The following is a 16770-nucleotide window of genomic DNA, read 5'->3' on the forward strand; positions in this document are numbered from 1 at the left end:
TGTAGATCCACACTCAAAGAAGGTCTAGGCTGAGGAAGCTGGTATAAATTATACTTTTTTTGACTTATAAATCTCCTAAATTATTCTTTTTTTTTCTTACAAATCCCATGTGGATTGAAATATTGAATTACATATGCTCATGAATCTTTTCTTTATTGTCTTGGAATTATTATTGTACCACACCTATCCAAACTCGACCAAATAAGTAAACAATGTGTATATCAAGGCAGCCAAGTTTCCAGCCTTGGCCGAGTTAGCCTAAACTTGTACCAGTTTTAACCTAAACTAAACATATAAAGGAACAACCTGCATCTCATACCACCAACATAAGCCATCAAGACAAGTAGCCGGCCTAGACCGACTACGCCAGCATATCCAGTAAGATTAGAGCCTAGGCCGACCACTCCAATGAACTCATATGATAGAAGCCCCCGCGTTCAATAAACCTTAAGGGCCTGGGTTAGGGCCCAGGCCCACTCACAGCCCAAGCTAGAGCCCAAGTCAAAGGCCAGCCCATGAGATGGTCAGACATCATTAATGCTCTATAAATATACGTGGACCCCAACAATTAAAGGGACGCATTCATTAATCACTGATTTGACTCTTTGAGAGCTTTGACTTACTTGAGCTTCGGAGACTCTTCTGCAGGTAACCTCTCCTGGGTTCAAGCTGACATGTATCGACCGGGAAGAGGCCAACTGAAGAGATAGCGGACTACATGGTAAGGTGACGCTTGTGCCTAACTTATCTTATTTGTTCTCTGCAGGAACAATTGGCGCCCACCGTGGGGCCCGAGACGAACACCTTTAGTACCCGTTTTTCTCTGAAGATGGTTTCCACCCGCAGCAGAGCTGGAGCGAACAAGCAAGCGGATGCTGGTCCCTCTGGACCTCCTAGCATCACCCCTGATTTGGCCGCCATCCTAGACGGCCAAGCAAAGATGCAACAGGAACTCGCAGATCTGAAGAAACGCAGTGCTGAAGAGATGGAGGCGTTGAGACAAGAAAACTCCCGCCTCAGGCGAAGGATCGAGGCTGATCCCAACCTGAAGGGAAAAGCCAAAGAAACCTTTGAAGCCGTGAAGTCTCCGGCTTTCCAGCCTATAGAGGAAGAAAGTGAATACAATCCTACCCCCCACACCTTCACCACCACCCAACAGACACCCGTTACCTCTACCCATCCCCATCACCTTCCATCCGGTCAATCGGGGCTTACCGCACCCCCAACCCCCGCCGCCACCCTTCCTACCACCCAGATCCCCTACAACATACCCACCACCCTCCACACCACACATATTCCACCCTATAACCCACAATATCTTCCCACAACCCACATTCCCCCTCACAACATCACCTCCACCTTCCTCGCTATGATCAACCATCCCGTTCCACCTCACATGCTCCCTCCTCACCAGCCTAGACGCCGTCACCCATTCACGGACTTTATCGCTAACACACCTCTCCCAGCCCAGTGGGAACCTTTTACCCTGGATCGCTATACTGGCGAAACCGACCCTGACGAGCACCTCAAAGTCTACATCACCCATGTCGCCTTGTACACATCCCAAGACGCAGTATTTTGCAAAGCTTTCCCCACCACCCTCAAAGGCCCTACCCTAGAATGGTTCACAACTCTTCCGCCCTACTCAATCGACAGTTTCGACATCCTCTCCCACATGTTTTCCACCCACTTCGCCGGAAGCCGTCCCCATCAAACAACCACCATATCCCTACTGGGCATCAGACAAGAACCTAACGAACCACTCAGAGCGTTCATCGATCGCTTTAGTAAAGTCGCCCTTCGTACACCGCACCTCAACCAGGAGATGATTCTCCAGTGCATGACTCTTACCCTACAACCCAGCCCCTTCGCCAACAACGTCTATCTCCACCCACCTGCCTCCATGCACGAACTCAAGTTGCGTGCAGCCGACTACGTCCGCATGGAGGAAATGCAAACACTTCACACCAAATTCTGCAACGATTACGCAGCCACCACCGCCAACCCCACCACACAGCCTAACCCACGCCCTGATACCCGCCCACGCGAACCCCGCCAACCTCGCTTCACCAGATACGCCCCCCTTAAAGTAGCTCGTTCCCGCATTCTGGACGAAGCCCTCCAAGCCGATCTAATCCCTCCACCACGAAAGACAACCACACCCCCCAACGCCGACATGACCAAATATTGTCGTTACCACCGCAACCATGGCCACACTACAGAAGAATGCAAAGCACTCCAGGATAAAATAGAAGAACTGGTCCGTGCTGGCCACTTTCGCTGCTTCATCCGTAGAGACGACCATTCCTCCTCCTCTCGATCCCGTCACCCCCCGCGACCTGACCACAGACGTCCACCAAATGACTCTCATCACAACACCCACCCCACCCAACCCAACAATCAACAACCAAAGCCTGCCCGCACCGACATCACCCCTACCGACCCCCCCTTACGAGGCACCATTAACACCATCTCTGGTGGCTTCGCAAGCGGAGGCTCCACCTCTTCTGCCAGAAAAAGACACCTCCGCCATATATAATCCATCAACTACATCACCCATTCCCACCACAGACGCCGTGTGCCTCCTATTGTATTCACAGATGATGACTTCCACGGCCTCGACCACCAACAAGATGACCCCATGGTCATCACTGTTGAAATCGAGAATTATGCTGTTAAGAAAGTCCTTGTTGATCAAGGCAGCTCTGTTGATATCCTCTACTGGACCACTTACCAAAAACTCCAACTCCCTGAAACTGCCATGGTCCCATATGACGAGCCAATATATGGCTTTTCCAGCAAACATGTATCCACCCGGGGCTACATAGACCTCCACATCGTCTTCCGGGATGGAACCCAAACCAAAACCATCCCCATCCGCTTCCTTATTGTCGATGTGCCAACATCTTAAAACATCCTCCTGGGCCGTCCTTCCCTCAATACCCTTGGTGCAGTCGTCTCCACCCCTCACTTGGCCATGAAATTTCCTGCCCCATCCGGCGACATCCTGACCATACACTGCGACTAGCGCTTAGCACGCGAATGCTACATGGCAAGCTTGCGACCTCAACTCCCAATCCAACAAACCAACCATATCGAACGACCCCTGGTTCCAGCATAGCCCTATCCGGCGAAGACCTTGACCCTAGAATAGGCCGGGATGTCCGCCTCGAACTAGTTGAGGACACCACTCCTTTAGAGCTTCCCAATGGTCACTCTATTAACTTAGGCACCGGTTTAAACTCTAACGAGCGTGCCACCATCACACCTATCCTCATCAACAACACAGATCTTTTCGCCTGGTCGGCCGCCGACCTCTTGGAGTAGACCCCCAGGTGGCATCCCACAAGCTGTCCATATATAAAGAAGCCCACTACGTATCCCAGAAAAAACACAAGCTTGGTGAAGAGCGTCGACAAGCAGCCAAGGTCAAAGCTGACAAATTACTGCGCGCAGGATTTATAGAAGAAGCTCAATACACCACTTGGCTTTCTAACGTTGTCTTGGTGAAGAAAGCCAATGGCAAATGGCGGATGTGCGTAGACTACACGGACTTGAACAAGGCTTGTCCTCGCGACGCCTACCCCTTACCCAACATTGATCGACTCGTAGACGGTGCGGCAGGAAACAAGGTGCTTAGCTTTTTGGATGCGTATTCAGGGTATAACCAAATCCTCATGGCCACAGCAGATATGCACAAAACCGCCTTCATCACGGACGATGCCAACTACTTCTATAGGGTCATGCCCTTTGGCCTCAAAAACGCCGGGGCAACTTACCAACGACTAATGGACAAGGTGTTCAGTCACCTAACGGGGCACTATGTCGAAGTATACGTCAACGACATGGTTGTCAAGTCCCCAAGTCATCACCAACACGCTGAAGACCTGTCAGCAGTGTTCTCCGCGCTGCGCCAATATAACCTCCGCCTCAATCCCGATAAATGCGTATTCGGCGTTGACCGGGGCAAATTCCTTGGTTTCATGTTAACCCAACGCGGCATAGAGGCTAACCCTGAAAAATGCAAGGTAATCATCGAAATGCACAGTCCCACTACTGTCAAGGAGGTCCAACGTCTCATTGGCCGTCTCACAGCCATCTCTTGCTTCTTACCCAAACTCGCTGAACAAACCCAACCCATAATCCAACTCCTAAGGAAATCCATCCGGTTCACGTGGACTGATGATTGTGAACAAATCTTCCAAAAACTCAAAACAACCTTAACCTCACCACCTATCCTCCACAAACCGGACACCAGCCAACCCCTGTTAGTATACATCACAGCCACCGACTTCACCGTCAGCGCCGCGCTTGTTCAAGAAATAGAAGGCACACAACATCCTGTGTATTTTGTGAGCAGAACATTGCAAGACCCCGAAACCGGATACCAAATGGTAGAAAAACTGGCCCTATCTTTGGTCCACACGGCACGCCGTCTCCGCCCATATTTCCAGAACCACACCATAACTGTTAAGACAGACTACCCAATCCAAAAAATATTACAAAAACTAGATCTAGCCGGACGCATGTCGTCATGGGCCGTGGAACTATCAGAATTCAGCATCCGCTACGAACCCCACGACCCCATCAAAGCCCAATGTCTTTTGGACTTCGTCAACGACCTACAACAAACGTCCATAGAGAACCAGTGGACACTTCATGTAGATGGTTCCTCAAATCCAAGGGGTGCCGGCGCCGACATCGTCTTAGAAGGGCCCAACGACATCCTCATCGAAAAATCCCTTCATTTTGCTTTCAAAACGTCCAATAACCAAGCCGAATATGAAGCCATCCTCGCTGGCCTTTCCCTAGCTCGCGAAGTAGGCGTCAAAAAGTTAACGTGCAAAACCGACTCCAAACTCACTGTAGGTCATCTAAACGACGAGTTTCAGATCAAAAACCCCATCCTTCTACAATATTACCATCTGGTCCGTGCAGTCATTCAATCCGCCTTCGAACAAGTCCGCATCGAACATATCCCAAGAACCGACAACGTCAGGGCCGACATCCTTTCCAAATTGGCCAGCACCAAGCTCAAAAGCCGCCACCGATCCTTACTACAACAAACACTGTCCATACCTTCCATCATACACACTTACCAAAACTTAACCCACACCCCAACTAACAGCGTCACTCCCTCCCAAAGCCAAAATTGGACCACCCCCTACATTCAATACCTCAAAACCGGCAACCCCCCTCGACGCAGACAAAACTTGGTTGGCTAAGGCCGCCAGGTACACCATGATAGGCGATGACCTCTACAAACGCGGGTACGGCCAACCCCTACTTAAGTGTGTCACGGCAGAGCAAGCCCAATATATCATGCAAGAGCTACACGAAGGAATTTGTGGTTATCATTCCGGTGTACGCACCATGGCTACAAGAGTTCTCAGAGCCAGATACTTCTGGCCCACTATAGAAGCAGACTGTCAGGATCATGTCAGGAAATGCAAGCCATGTTAGAAACATGGCAACCTTATTCATCAGAAACAGGAACAAATATATCACATACTATCCCCATGGCCATTCGCTAAATGGGTAATGGACATCCTCGATCCTTTCTCACCCGGCAAGGGGCAGGTAAAATTCCTAATTGTAGCCGTCGATTATTTTACCAAATGGATCGAAGCCAAGCCGCTAACCACCATCACGGCCCAGTAAGTCCAGCAATTCGTGTGGAAGGACATTATATGCAGATATGGTGTACCACATACCATCATCACAGACAATGGCCGACAATTTATTGACAAGGAGTTAGCCAAATTCTACACCGGCCTAGGCATCAAGCACATCACAAGCTCTGTAGAACATCCACAAACCAATGGGCAAGCAGAGGTAGCAAATAAATTCATCCTCGTAGAGCTGCGCAAGAGGTTGGATACTGCCAAAGGCCGATGGCCTGAAGAGTTAATAGAAGTACTATGGGCTTACAGATGCACCCCGCAATCATCAACAAACGAATCCCCATTCAGCTTAGTCTACGGCGCAGACGCCATGATACCAGTAGAAATTGGCAAACCATCCCTGCGCCGAGAACTGTACGACCCAACCCATAACCACCAAAACATGGCCTTACATCTCGACCTCCTACCCAAACTCAGAGAAAAAGCCCATATACGCAATCTAGGTGCCAAACAACGAGCTGCCAGGAAATATAATGCAAATCTACACCCACGATCATTTGTCGTCGGGGACCTAGTATGGAGAATGGCCAACAGTGCTAGAAAGAAGGATGGCAAGTTCTCCGCCAATTGGGACGGCCCATACCCCATACGAGAAGATGCAGAAGGGGGAGCTTATCGCCTAGAACAATTGTCTGGGGAAGAGATTCCCAACACATGGAATGTATCCCACCTCAAGTTCTACTTCAGCTGAATGTGTATTGTAATCGAACCAATACTTGTAATCCCGGGTGTACTCTTTTTCCTCACTTGGTCTTTTTTCCCTAAGGAGGGTTTTGGCCAAAGAGGTTTTAACAAGGCACCCCTATTCGATAAATAAAAAGAAGGGTTCCCTACTTTACGACTCTATGTGTTTTTAACTCTTGCTTAATTCGTTACAGTTCCCCACCCTTACCCCAAGTAAGCGGCCTGCGTCGAACACCCTTATCTCATGCTTAATTCGTTAAAGTTCCCCACCCTTATCCCAAGTAAGCGGCCTGGGTCGAACACCCTTAACTCATGCTTAATTCGTTAAAGTTCCTCACCCTTACCACAAGTAAGCGGCCTGGGTCGAACACCCTTAACTCATGATTAATTCGTTAAAGTTTTCCACCCTTACCACAAGTAAGCGGCCTGGATCGAACACCCTTAACTCATGATTAATTCGTTTAAGTTCCCCACATTTACCATAAGTAAGCGACCTGGGTCGAACACCCTTAACTCATGATTAATTCGTTAAAGTTCCCCACCCTTACCACAAGTAAGCAGCCTGGGTCGAACACCCTTAACTCATGATTAATTCGTTAAAGTTCCCCACCCTTACCACAAGTAAGCGGCCTGGGTCAAACGCCCTTAACTCATGATTAATTCGTTTAAGTTCCCCACCCTTACCACAAGTAAGCGGCCTGGGTCGAACACCCTTAACTCATGATTAATTCGTTAAAGTTCCCCACCCTTACCACAAGTAAGCGGCCTGGGTCAAACGCCCTTAACTCATGATTAATTCGTTTAAGTTCCCCACCCTTACCACAAGTAAGCGGCCTGGGTCGAACACCCTTAACTCATGATTAATTCGTTTAAGTTCCCCACCCTTACCATAAGTAAGCGGCCTAGGTCGAACACCCTAACTCATGATTAATTCGTTAAAGTTCTCCACCCTTACCACAAGTAAGCGGCCTGGGTTGAACACCCTTAACTCAGTATTAATTCGTTAAAGTTCTCCACCCTTACCACAAGTAAACGGCCTGGGTCGAACACCCTTAACTCATGATTAATTCGTTTAAATTCTCCACTTTTACCATAAGTAAACGGCCTGGGTCGAACACCCTTAACATACAATCGATTGCATCACACATACACCACTTATCATCAAAACCCGACATACACAATAACATACACAACCTTAATCACATTTAAACATAAGTGCAAGAATGTACCAATGTAACGTAATGTACCAAATATTACAGACATAGGCTCAAATAATATTCTCAAATCAATTAAAACTGAGATCCTATTCTGCTACATTAGGTGCCACCTCCTCGGCATCGCCCGCTCCTTTATCCTCCTCTACTGCCTTCTCCTCCGCCCCCTCATCTGCACTGCTCTCGTCCTCCCTGACCAGCTTGCCGTCAACAACGTCCTTATTCACATCAAACTTTGAATCTGTAATGTCCACATCCTGATGGAAGAAGGCTGCCTGCCGCAATCCCTTCTCAAAGCCATTGATGTGCTCCTGAATGATGCTATTCTTCAGATCATCAAGCTCACCAACAGCTCCATCATACTTGTTCTTCAAGTCATCGTAGTCCTCCTCCAATTCCGCTATCCGTTTATTCAACTTTTCTTCAGAGTCCAAGCAACGAACCCTCCATGTTGCCAACCTTTTCCTCTCTGCTTCCCAACTCTCCTTTGCCTTCTCCAATGCAGTCTTCTCCTCCTCCAGTTTATCCACCTTACCCTGCAACTCCTCCACCTTTTCCCGGCCACCCTCCTTCACTTCCTTCCTATAAAGCGACCCCACACGCCGGCTCAAAACTAACGCCTTACTCCCAAATTCGACCATTGTTCTCACAATGTGCTTCGCGTCCATGTTGTCAATAGAATTTACAACGGTATCCGGGAGGGTGATTGAAATATCCTTCCTCACGGATATCTCCGGCAACTCGATCAACCCAGCTTCCGGCCCCTTCTCCCCACTAGCTGACCCCGCCCCGCTAGCCGTTCCAAGCAGAGCCGCCCTTATCTTCTTCACATCTTTTCCCTTCTCGGGTCGAGGCGAAAGCTCAGCCTTCCTTTTCGTCCTACCGTGCACGTGCACCTCCACCACCGATTCGTGTAAGTTGGGAACATCAGCCTTCCCAGCCGCCTTGGCCTTAGCGGCCATTTCCTTCCTCAACGTTTGAAAGAGCGCCAGATTCTTCTTTCCAGACTGCGTCATATGCCCTACAATGATACATCACAACTCGGATCAAAACAACTTAGTATTATTAACACAGCTTAAGTAATAAACGGATACCTTCGATATCTATTATCGGGTACACCGAATTATAAACCCTAACTAGGCCCTTAGTGGGCAACTTATCGACAAACTTCAACAAGGTCTCCACAACCTCCTTATCACCAACCGATAATTCATCCATCCCCATGTCCTTATACTGAGAAGGATTGTTTGTCCAACTCAAAGGGAACTTGGGACTTCCGTCTGCGTTCAAAAAATAAGCTTTTCCTCCTTCCTTGATGATGACCTTGAAGTACCCATCCTTGAAATGCTTGAAAGATTGGGAGAAAGCATCCAATCTGCTGATGCTGGGGCGACTAATCAAAGAGAGCCAAGTAGCCGGCTGCCGAGGTCTGGTGTCGTAAAAATACAAGAAAACATAGGGAGTGGGCTCCAAATATAAGGACTGGCACAAAATGCGGAAGGCCTGCAAGTAGGCCCAACTATTCGGATGTAGTTGGGTAGGTGCCACATTCAACGCCCGCAACACACCCATAGTGAAATCGTCTAAAGGCAATCGCACATGAAGCTGAGAAAAGTGGCACATATACATGTAGAAGAACTTCTCGGTAGCCCCCTCCTGCCCATGGCATACCCGGTCAATAGCACTCACCCTTTCTAGCGAAACAATGTCCCCACTGACACCCTTGGAGATGACGGGCGTGCAGTTTGGCCAAGAGTTCAGCAGACGGGACGATCTGAATAAAGATGATTGGTCACGAACGTCAGCAGCAGCCCACCCATAGCCGCCTTTCGCCGGCCAGTTGCTCTCCTCCAACTCTTCGGGGGGGATCCTCTCGAACCTCCCTCACAACCTCCATTGGCATCCCGCTCGTAACAACTCCAGAACTCGTACCCTCTCTGCCAAGTTGCCTATCCTTACTTCTATCTGACTCCGTACTTTCACTACTACTAGACGTAGACACGCTACCACTACTAGACATACCTGGTTTTGTTTCTTATGAGAAGATGTCGGTCGAAATTGAGGACTAATCGGATAGTATTACGCGCACAAGATCTCTGAATTCAGAACTCTCGCAAATGAAACAAGTAACCCCTCTTCTGTTTTCAAACCCATATTTATAGTCCACGATCCCAAACGACGAAACTCTTCCCGCCAAAATAATACCCTAGACCAATCGACACCATCATTGCGAAGGATATGACACTTCAAAACGACGGCGCCAAAACTTTTTCGATTTGACCACTGACGCCCCTTCACCCACTGACGGTTACCACTTTTTAGCCTTAACACTGTTCACCACACTTAAAGGCTGGGGGACTGGTGTATCACACCTAGCCGGTTCCGCTAGCATACCAACACATATCACCCTTGACCGACAACTCATATCGGACAAGGCTGGGGGACTGGTGTACCACACCTAGCCAAACTCGACCAAATAAGTAAACAATGTGTATATCAAGGCAGCCAAGTTTCCAGCCTTGGCCGAGTTAGCCTAAACTTGTACCGGTTTTAACCTAAACTAAACATCTAAAGGAACAATCTGCATCTCATACCACCAACATAAGCCATCAAGACAAGTAGCCGGCCTAGACCGACTACGCCAGCATATCCGGTAAGATTAGAGCCTAGGCCGACCACTCCAATGAACTCAGTATGATAGAAGCCCCTGCGTTCAATAAACCTTAAGGGCCTGGGTTAGGGCCCAGGCCCACTCACAGCCCAAGCTAGAGCCTAAGTCAAAGGCCAGCCCATGAGATGGTCAGACATCATTAATGCTCTATAAATATACGTGGACCCCAGCAATTAAAGGGACGCATTCATTAATCACTGATTTGACTCTCTGAGAGCTTTGACTTACTTGAGCTTCAGAGACTCTTCTACAGGTAACCCCTCCTGGGTTCAAGCTGACATGTATCGACTGGGAAGAGGCCAACTGAAGAGATAGCGGACTACATGGTAAGGTGACGCTTGTGCCTAACTTATCTTATTTGTTCTCTGCAGGAACAATTATGTTCCTTGCATTCTTTGAGGCTATCCAAAAAATGAAATTGTTATATGGTTTACCATACAATAACAAACACCACTTATAACTATTTCTGTACCTTAACTTTTGGCCCATTAAGTTTGGGATGTGTAAGCCTTTGGTCTCTTAGTTATGATGGCCTAATATTTAGAAAGTTATGGTCGATTTTAGTTAGGGAATAATATTTTTAAAGGCATAAATTTAGGAAAAAAGGGCTTAATTGTAATGTTGCTCGTCCAAGTCTTGGTATTGTAACTAGGAGACTAAAACTGCCATTAATCATCTAAAAAAGTAAGATAATTTAGGGGATTTTACATGATACAAGATTATGAGTTGAAGGAAAAATGATATTTTTTTTATGTGAAATTTGTTTTGCTTTGAATATTAAATTTTGAGTAGAAGATCATTTAAAACAATTTAATTTGAGAAGATTAAGCAGAGAAGATGAATTTGATGGTCTTAGGTAGAAAAAAATTCGCACATTCGTTCCTCAGCCGAACCTCATCATAATGAATGTCGAGAGTCGTGAATGTTCAGGCATAGAGCCTTTGATGAATAACTTTTGGGTGGCCTCAGATGAATAGGTGTTGGGTGAGCTGTTAGGATGAACGTGAGCAATGAGCAAGGTTAACGAGCTTGAGTTAATTTTGAATGAGATGAACTTGAACAATAAGAGGAATAAACGAGATGAAAGAGTATCTGTGTGAGAGGATGAGTGAGCGACCTTGAATTGTTTCGGGATCCAACTTAATAATCTAAATACATTATATTTTTAATAAAAATAAATAAATTATATAATATTACATACGAAACTATCTCGTAGATAACATTATTTTACATAATTTTTATATTTTTTTATTGATATTTATTTTCTATGCTAAATTTCGTATGAAAAGTTTATGTTATGGTTACCTATGAAAATGTCGTAGATAATGTATTTTATCGTTACCTAGGAAACTTTCATAGATAATGTATTTTATTTTCGTAGATAAAATGAAATTATGTATGAACCACATTTTGTAGATAAATTTTCGTAAATAATGACCATTTTTCTTGTAGTGTATGATAATGAGTTAGAAATTAAAAAATAATTATATAAAAATGATTGAATGTGTGTCTTAAAAATAATTTCATACATCATTGAAAAAAATTTCACATAGAAAAACAAATCTATAATTAAAGATATAGAAAAACAAATCTATAATTAAAGATATGGTAAGGAAAGTTGCTTGGAGATCTAAAAAAATAGTTTAGACATAAAAAAATATGTTAAATGTATCTTTAGTTATAAAAGTTATAATTCACCACCTGAATAATTTCGCAAGAAGAGCAAAATTTAAATTAATAATAATTGGAATTTAGCATAGATCTTTCATCTTTTGTACTTCAATCTATGTTTGATGGTAACAAACAAAATTTATGACAATGACATTAATTTATTATATTATAGTAAATGAAATGCTTTTATACAATTGTGATAAAAAAAATTAGACTTATGATAATGAGTTAGAAAAAAATAATTATGTAAAAATTGACCTAATGCGTATCTTAAAAACAATTTCAAACATCATTGAGTGAAATTGCATATAACAAATAAATGTATAATTAAAAATATGATATGGAAAGTAGCTTGGAGATCGAAAAAGCCTTTTAGATATCAATGTAGTCGAATTATTGATAGATAATGAAAATTAATTTAGTAAAACAAAAGTTCTTTAAATGAAACAAAAATTAAGGATAAAAGAAAATAAAGATTATCTTTTAGACTACCTAGTTAATAAAGAGTTTATGTCATTGAACACTTCAAATTGATAATCAAACATTCTCTTGTGAAAAATAGAAATAATAAATAAAAATGTTAAAAAGGTGTAGAAATATTTTAAATGTGAGACATCAAAACTATTTTATTCAGTGTAATTGACACTAACACAAAAAGAACTTATAACACCATCGTTTTAACGTTAGTCAATTGAAAGGTAGATATCAAAAATGATCGGTGACATTTTTGTAATTAAAATGAGAAGATTCATGTCGGCCCCTTAAGGAATTGAAGTCTTTATTGAATTTGACGACGACTTTATACATACCTAACGTCAAGGAACGTCAATTTCTCTCACCCTGACGTCAAAAAACGCCAGACTCATCTACCGCGACGTAAAAAACGTCGAATTATGCTTCCCCCTACGTCAAAGGACGTTAGTTTCTGGTTGCCCTGACGTCATCGCAATAAAATATAGTATAGGGACTGCGCCAACCACATTTTTCTTACGTGCTCTCATTTCTGGGCGAATCAGAGCTTTTGTTAACGATGATTAAGAGGATGAACGAAGGTTAGTTTTTCCTATGAAACTCAAATACACGTTTGCGGTTGAACTCTCATGAGTTTTATTTGATTTTTGATGGATTGGTTTTCCCTTTTTGTGTTGCAGCAACGTGCGAGGTGGCGACATGCGAAGCAACGCTCGTGGTGGAGATGCAGTCCCGATCTACGTTTCATAGTGGTGCGTTCTTGTAGTTTTTTGCCTCGTGTTGGGTGCTATGCATGTGCGTTCGAGATGTACTACACTGTGGATGGTTGACGACGACGTGATTCTGCGCGATCTGCTGTTTTAGTGTGATGCGGTGGTTGATATGTTTTCACATGTTGAGGGTTTGATTCCAATGGCAGATTGTAGGTGGTTGATGCGCGACGGCTCCTTCGTCAATGGTGCATGAATGATGACTCAAAGGTGTTGCCATGGTGTTTTGGTTCCTCTAGGATTTCTGATTTGGGAGAAGAAGATGGTGACATGACACAATCTGGTTGAACAACAAGGGACGTCGGCTATTAAAAGTCAGACATCAATTTTAACGTCACCCGATACGATATCGGAGTGCGGGCAAACGTCATAAAACTGAAAATAACAAACGTTAAAAGTCTTTTTTGTAATAGTGTGATAGTACACTATTTGAACATAACACAAAAGATTGTTATAAGAGAGACTATACCCTAGAGATTTAAGTGGATTTCATAGATATAGAATGAGCCACACAATTATAAGATAAGAGAAAAAAAATGTCGCAAAAGAATAAAAAGGATTATAAAACCAAATACTAAGATAATATATGTATATACTCATTCTTGTTTCGATATCGAATTAAAAGTATTGGATATTATGCTTGTTCGTATGTCATCAATGAGAAGATTACTTGTCAAAAATATGAACGAATTCGTATATTATAGACAGATTTATTTGTTATCCTTATTTGTATATACGTGTAGACTTTTTGCCAAAAAAAAAAAGAATCTATAACACTTTACATCCTCATGTATTTGTCATTTGTAAATGTGCTAGACAGATACGGAGAGGGATTAAAATAGAAAGGCATGTTAGATTTTAGGTAAAGTAATTCATAATTTTTGTGTGGCAAGTTTCACCCCGCTTCCCCAGAAACTGGAATGAGTTGTAAGGCTTAAAGTCACATGGTGGGTGATACGTCATAAAGAATAAAGATTGTGTGTGAACCCCACACCAATATTGTGGAGGTAAGAGGATGAGGAAGAGACTTAAACCAAAATGGGTGATTATAGGGTAATAAGAGAAGTGGTGTTTTAGATTTGATTTGGGTTAAAGTAAACAGTGGTTGGGTGGTGGAACAACTGGAAAGCTACAATAATATTACCACACAATACCACCTTACTCCACCTTCCTCTTTAATTAGCCACTTGCATATTGCATGCGACTTCTCTAGCTTCTCTTTTCCCACTATAAATACCTTTCCATTCTTCCCTTAACGACTCGTGCAATCGAAAGAGAGAAAGAGATAACCTCAACTGAGGCTTCTCACTTTCACAGTCACCACTCAGTGAGTGATAGAGAAGAGATATTAGATTCCACACACCACACCAAAATGGCCATTCACCATGAAACTTGGGCTTTTGTTTTCGGCCTTCTAGGTACACTTTATTTCTTTTCTCCATTACCAAAAACCTCAAATGTTTCACCATCTTTTACCCTCACTATTTTGAAGTGCACAAATATTTTTCATTTTTAATATATAGCTTTTGAAGTGAACAAAATCGGAACTACATGTGCCATGCAGATTAATTTCACCACAGGCTAATGGGTGTTTCTTGTATTTGTATTTTTGTTGTGTTCTTATAGGCAACGCCATCTCCTTCATGGTGTTCCTTGCTCCATTGTAAGTGATTTTTACTACTTTACAAAATTACGGGACGTTGAGGTTTTCTTCTAACTAGATATAAATTATATTCGATTGCAGACCAACATTTTACCAAATCTACAAGAAAAAAACTGCAGAAGGATTTCAATCACTGCCTTATGTTGTTGCACTGTTTAGTTCAATGCTCTGGATTTATTACGCAATGGTGAAGAAGGATGCTAGCCTCCTTCTTATTACCATTAACTCCTTTGGCTGTGTGATTGAGTCAATGTACCTTCTCATCTTCCTAATTTATGCTCCAAGTAAAACCAGGGTATTCCTTCTAATAACTTTTATATACCGATTCCTTCTTCTCCTTCTTCTCAAGAATAAATGATAAATTGGTTTTCCTTCTGTCAAATGTTACAGCTTTCGACCATCAAGCTTCTTCTCTTGTTGAATGTTTTTGGGTTCGGAGCCATGCTTCTTTCAACCCTCTACTTTACCACAGGAACCAAACGTCTTTCTGTGATTGGATGGATTTGCCTTGTTTTTAACATAAGTGTGTTTGCTGCTCCTCTCTGCATTATGGTAATGATTTAATGGAGCTTCTTTTTCCAAGATTTTTCACTTTTCGTCTATTACTATATTACTTCTTTTATTTTTCAATACACATTTCACTTACTTTCATAACTATTACTTCTTCATCTTCAACATTTTTTTTCGAAGAGAAATCAAATTCTCATAATTGATACATGCAGAAACGTGTGATAAAGACCAAGAGCGTGGAATTCATGCCTTTCAGTTTGTCCTTCTTTTTGACCGTAAATGCTGTCATGTGGTTCTTCTATGGCCTTCTTCTCAAGGACTACTACATCGCTGTAAGTACAATTCAATACTACTACGTTAGCGTTGGACCTTTAAATCTTTGTCTATCTTAACAACGCTTTTCCTTTATCACTATTTTTGTCATATATATATTTGCAGCTAGATCTCCTAACTTTTTGTTATGCCTCTATAATTTAGTGAAAAGCCAATTTAACTAGAGCAATTAATTAAACGTGTGCTCACTCCAATAGAGTTGAGTTCACATGAAAATAAAAATATTCAAACGGAAACATGGGCCCCTGTAATATATTATATATATTTAATTAGAAACGGGATAAATGTTTAAATGCAAGAAAATTTAAATTTTATTCCTTAAAAAAATTGATTTGACGTACCTAAAAGAAGATCTGCATTTGAATGATGCAGCTCCCAAATACGCTTGGATTTGTGTTTGGGATAATTCAGATGGTGCTGTATTTGGTTTATAGAAACGCAAAGCCAAAGACATTGGAGGAGCCAACCAAGTTACAGGAACTAAATGGCCATATTGTTGACGTGGTGAAGTTGGGCACAATGACACCCTGAGAGCCGAATCATGTCACAAAAAGTGGTGCTGTGTGTGTACGTGTGATGAACCATGCAATGAACAAGTCCAAAGAGAAGGAAAAGAAACTGAGGTCTCATCTGAACGCAAGAACAACAGTACGTGTAGTTTGGTGTTTAGGGTTCTTCTTTTGTTAGGTGGTGAATTATGTTAGCTAGCATAAACGTCTCTTTGGCCTCTTCTTCCATCACTCTCACTGTAGTAAAATGTGTTGTCTTCTTTCGGTGTGTACCTCACTCCAACTCCTCAAATTCTCTCTTTCCTTTGTACGCGTCATCTATGTTCATGTTATGGGAATTTATTATTTTACGGGTTATGAAATCTATGGTGAAGGAGACAGATAAAAAGATGACCTAAAAGTAAAAAAACTTATATCTTTGTGACGGAAGCTAAGGAACAATCATTGGCAAAAAGAACCCACACTTCGATTGTAACATGCCAATTGGGAGTCGTTAAACATTCTATTCATCAAAAGGAAAACTGTTATAAAAACCTTACGAGGATGATGATGATTGTTATTATTACAATTATTATTACTACTTACTTAAT

At 43.0% G+C, this 16770-nt stretch overlaps 1 protein-coding gene across 1 annotated transcript; it reads left to right on the top strand.

Moving 5' to 3' along the window:
- The first annotated feature begins 14416 nt into the window (after window positions 1-14416).
- LOC114177002 (bidirectional sugar transporter SWEET10-like) lies at window positions 14417-16542 on the top strand. The gene is made up of 6 exons (XM_028062217.1): window positions 14417-14583; window positions 14792-14828; window positions 14910-15123; window positions 15219-15380; window positions 15551-15670; window positions 16044-16542. The coding sequence occupies exons 1-6, from the start codon at window positions 14538-14540 to the stop codon at window positions 16200-16202; spliced, it is 738 nt and encodes a 245-aa protein (XP_027918018.1). The 5' UTR covers window positions 14417-14537; the 3' UTR covers window positions 16203-16542.
- Window positions 16543-16770: the final 228 nt, after the last annotated feature.

Source organism: Vigna unguiculata, chromosome 3, assembly GCF_004118075.2.
Source record: "Vigna unguiculata cultivar IT97K-499-35 chromosome 3, ASM411807v1, whole genome shotgun sequence".
NCBI classification, from domain to species: Eukaryota; Viridiplantae; Streptophyta; class Magnoliopsida; order Fabales; family Fabaceae; genus Vigna; species Vigna unguiculata.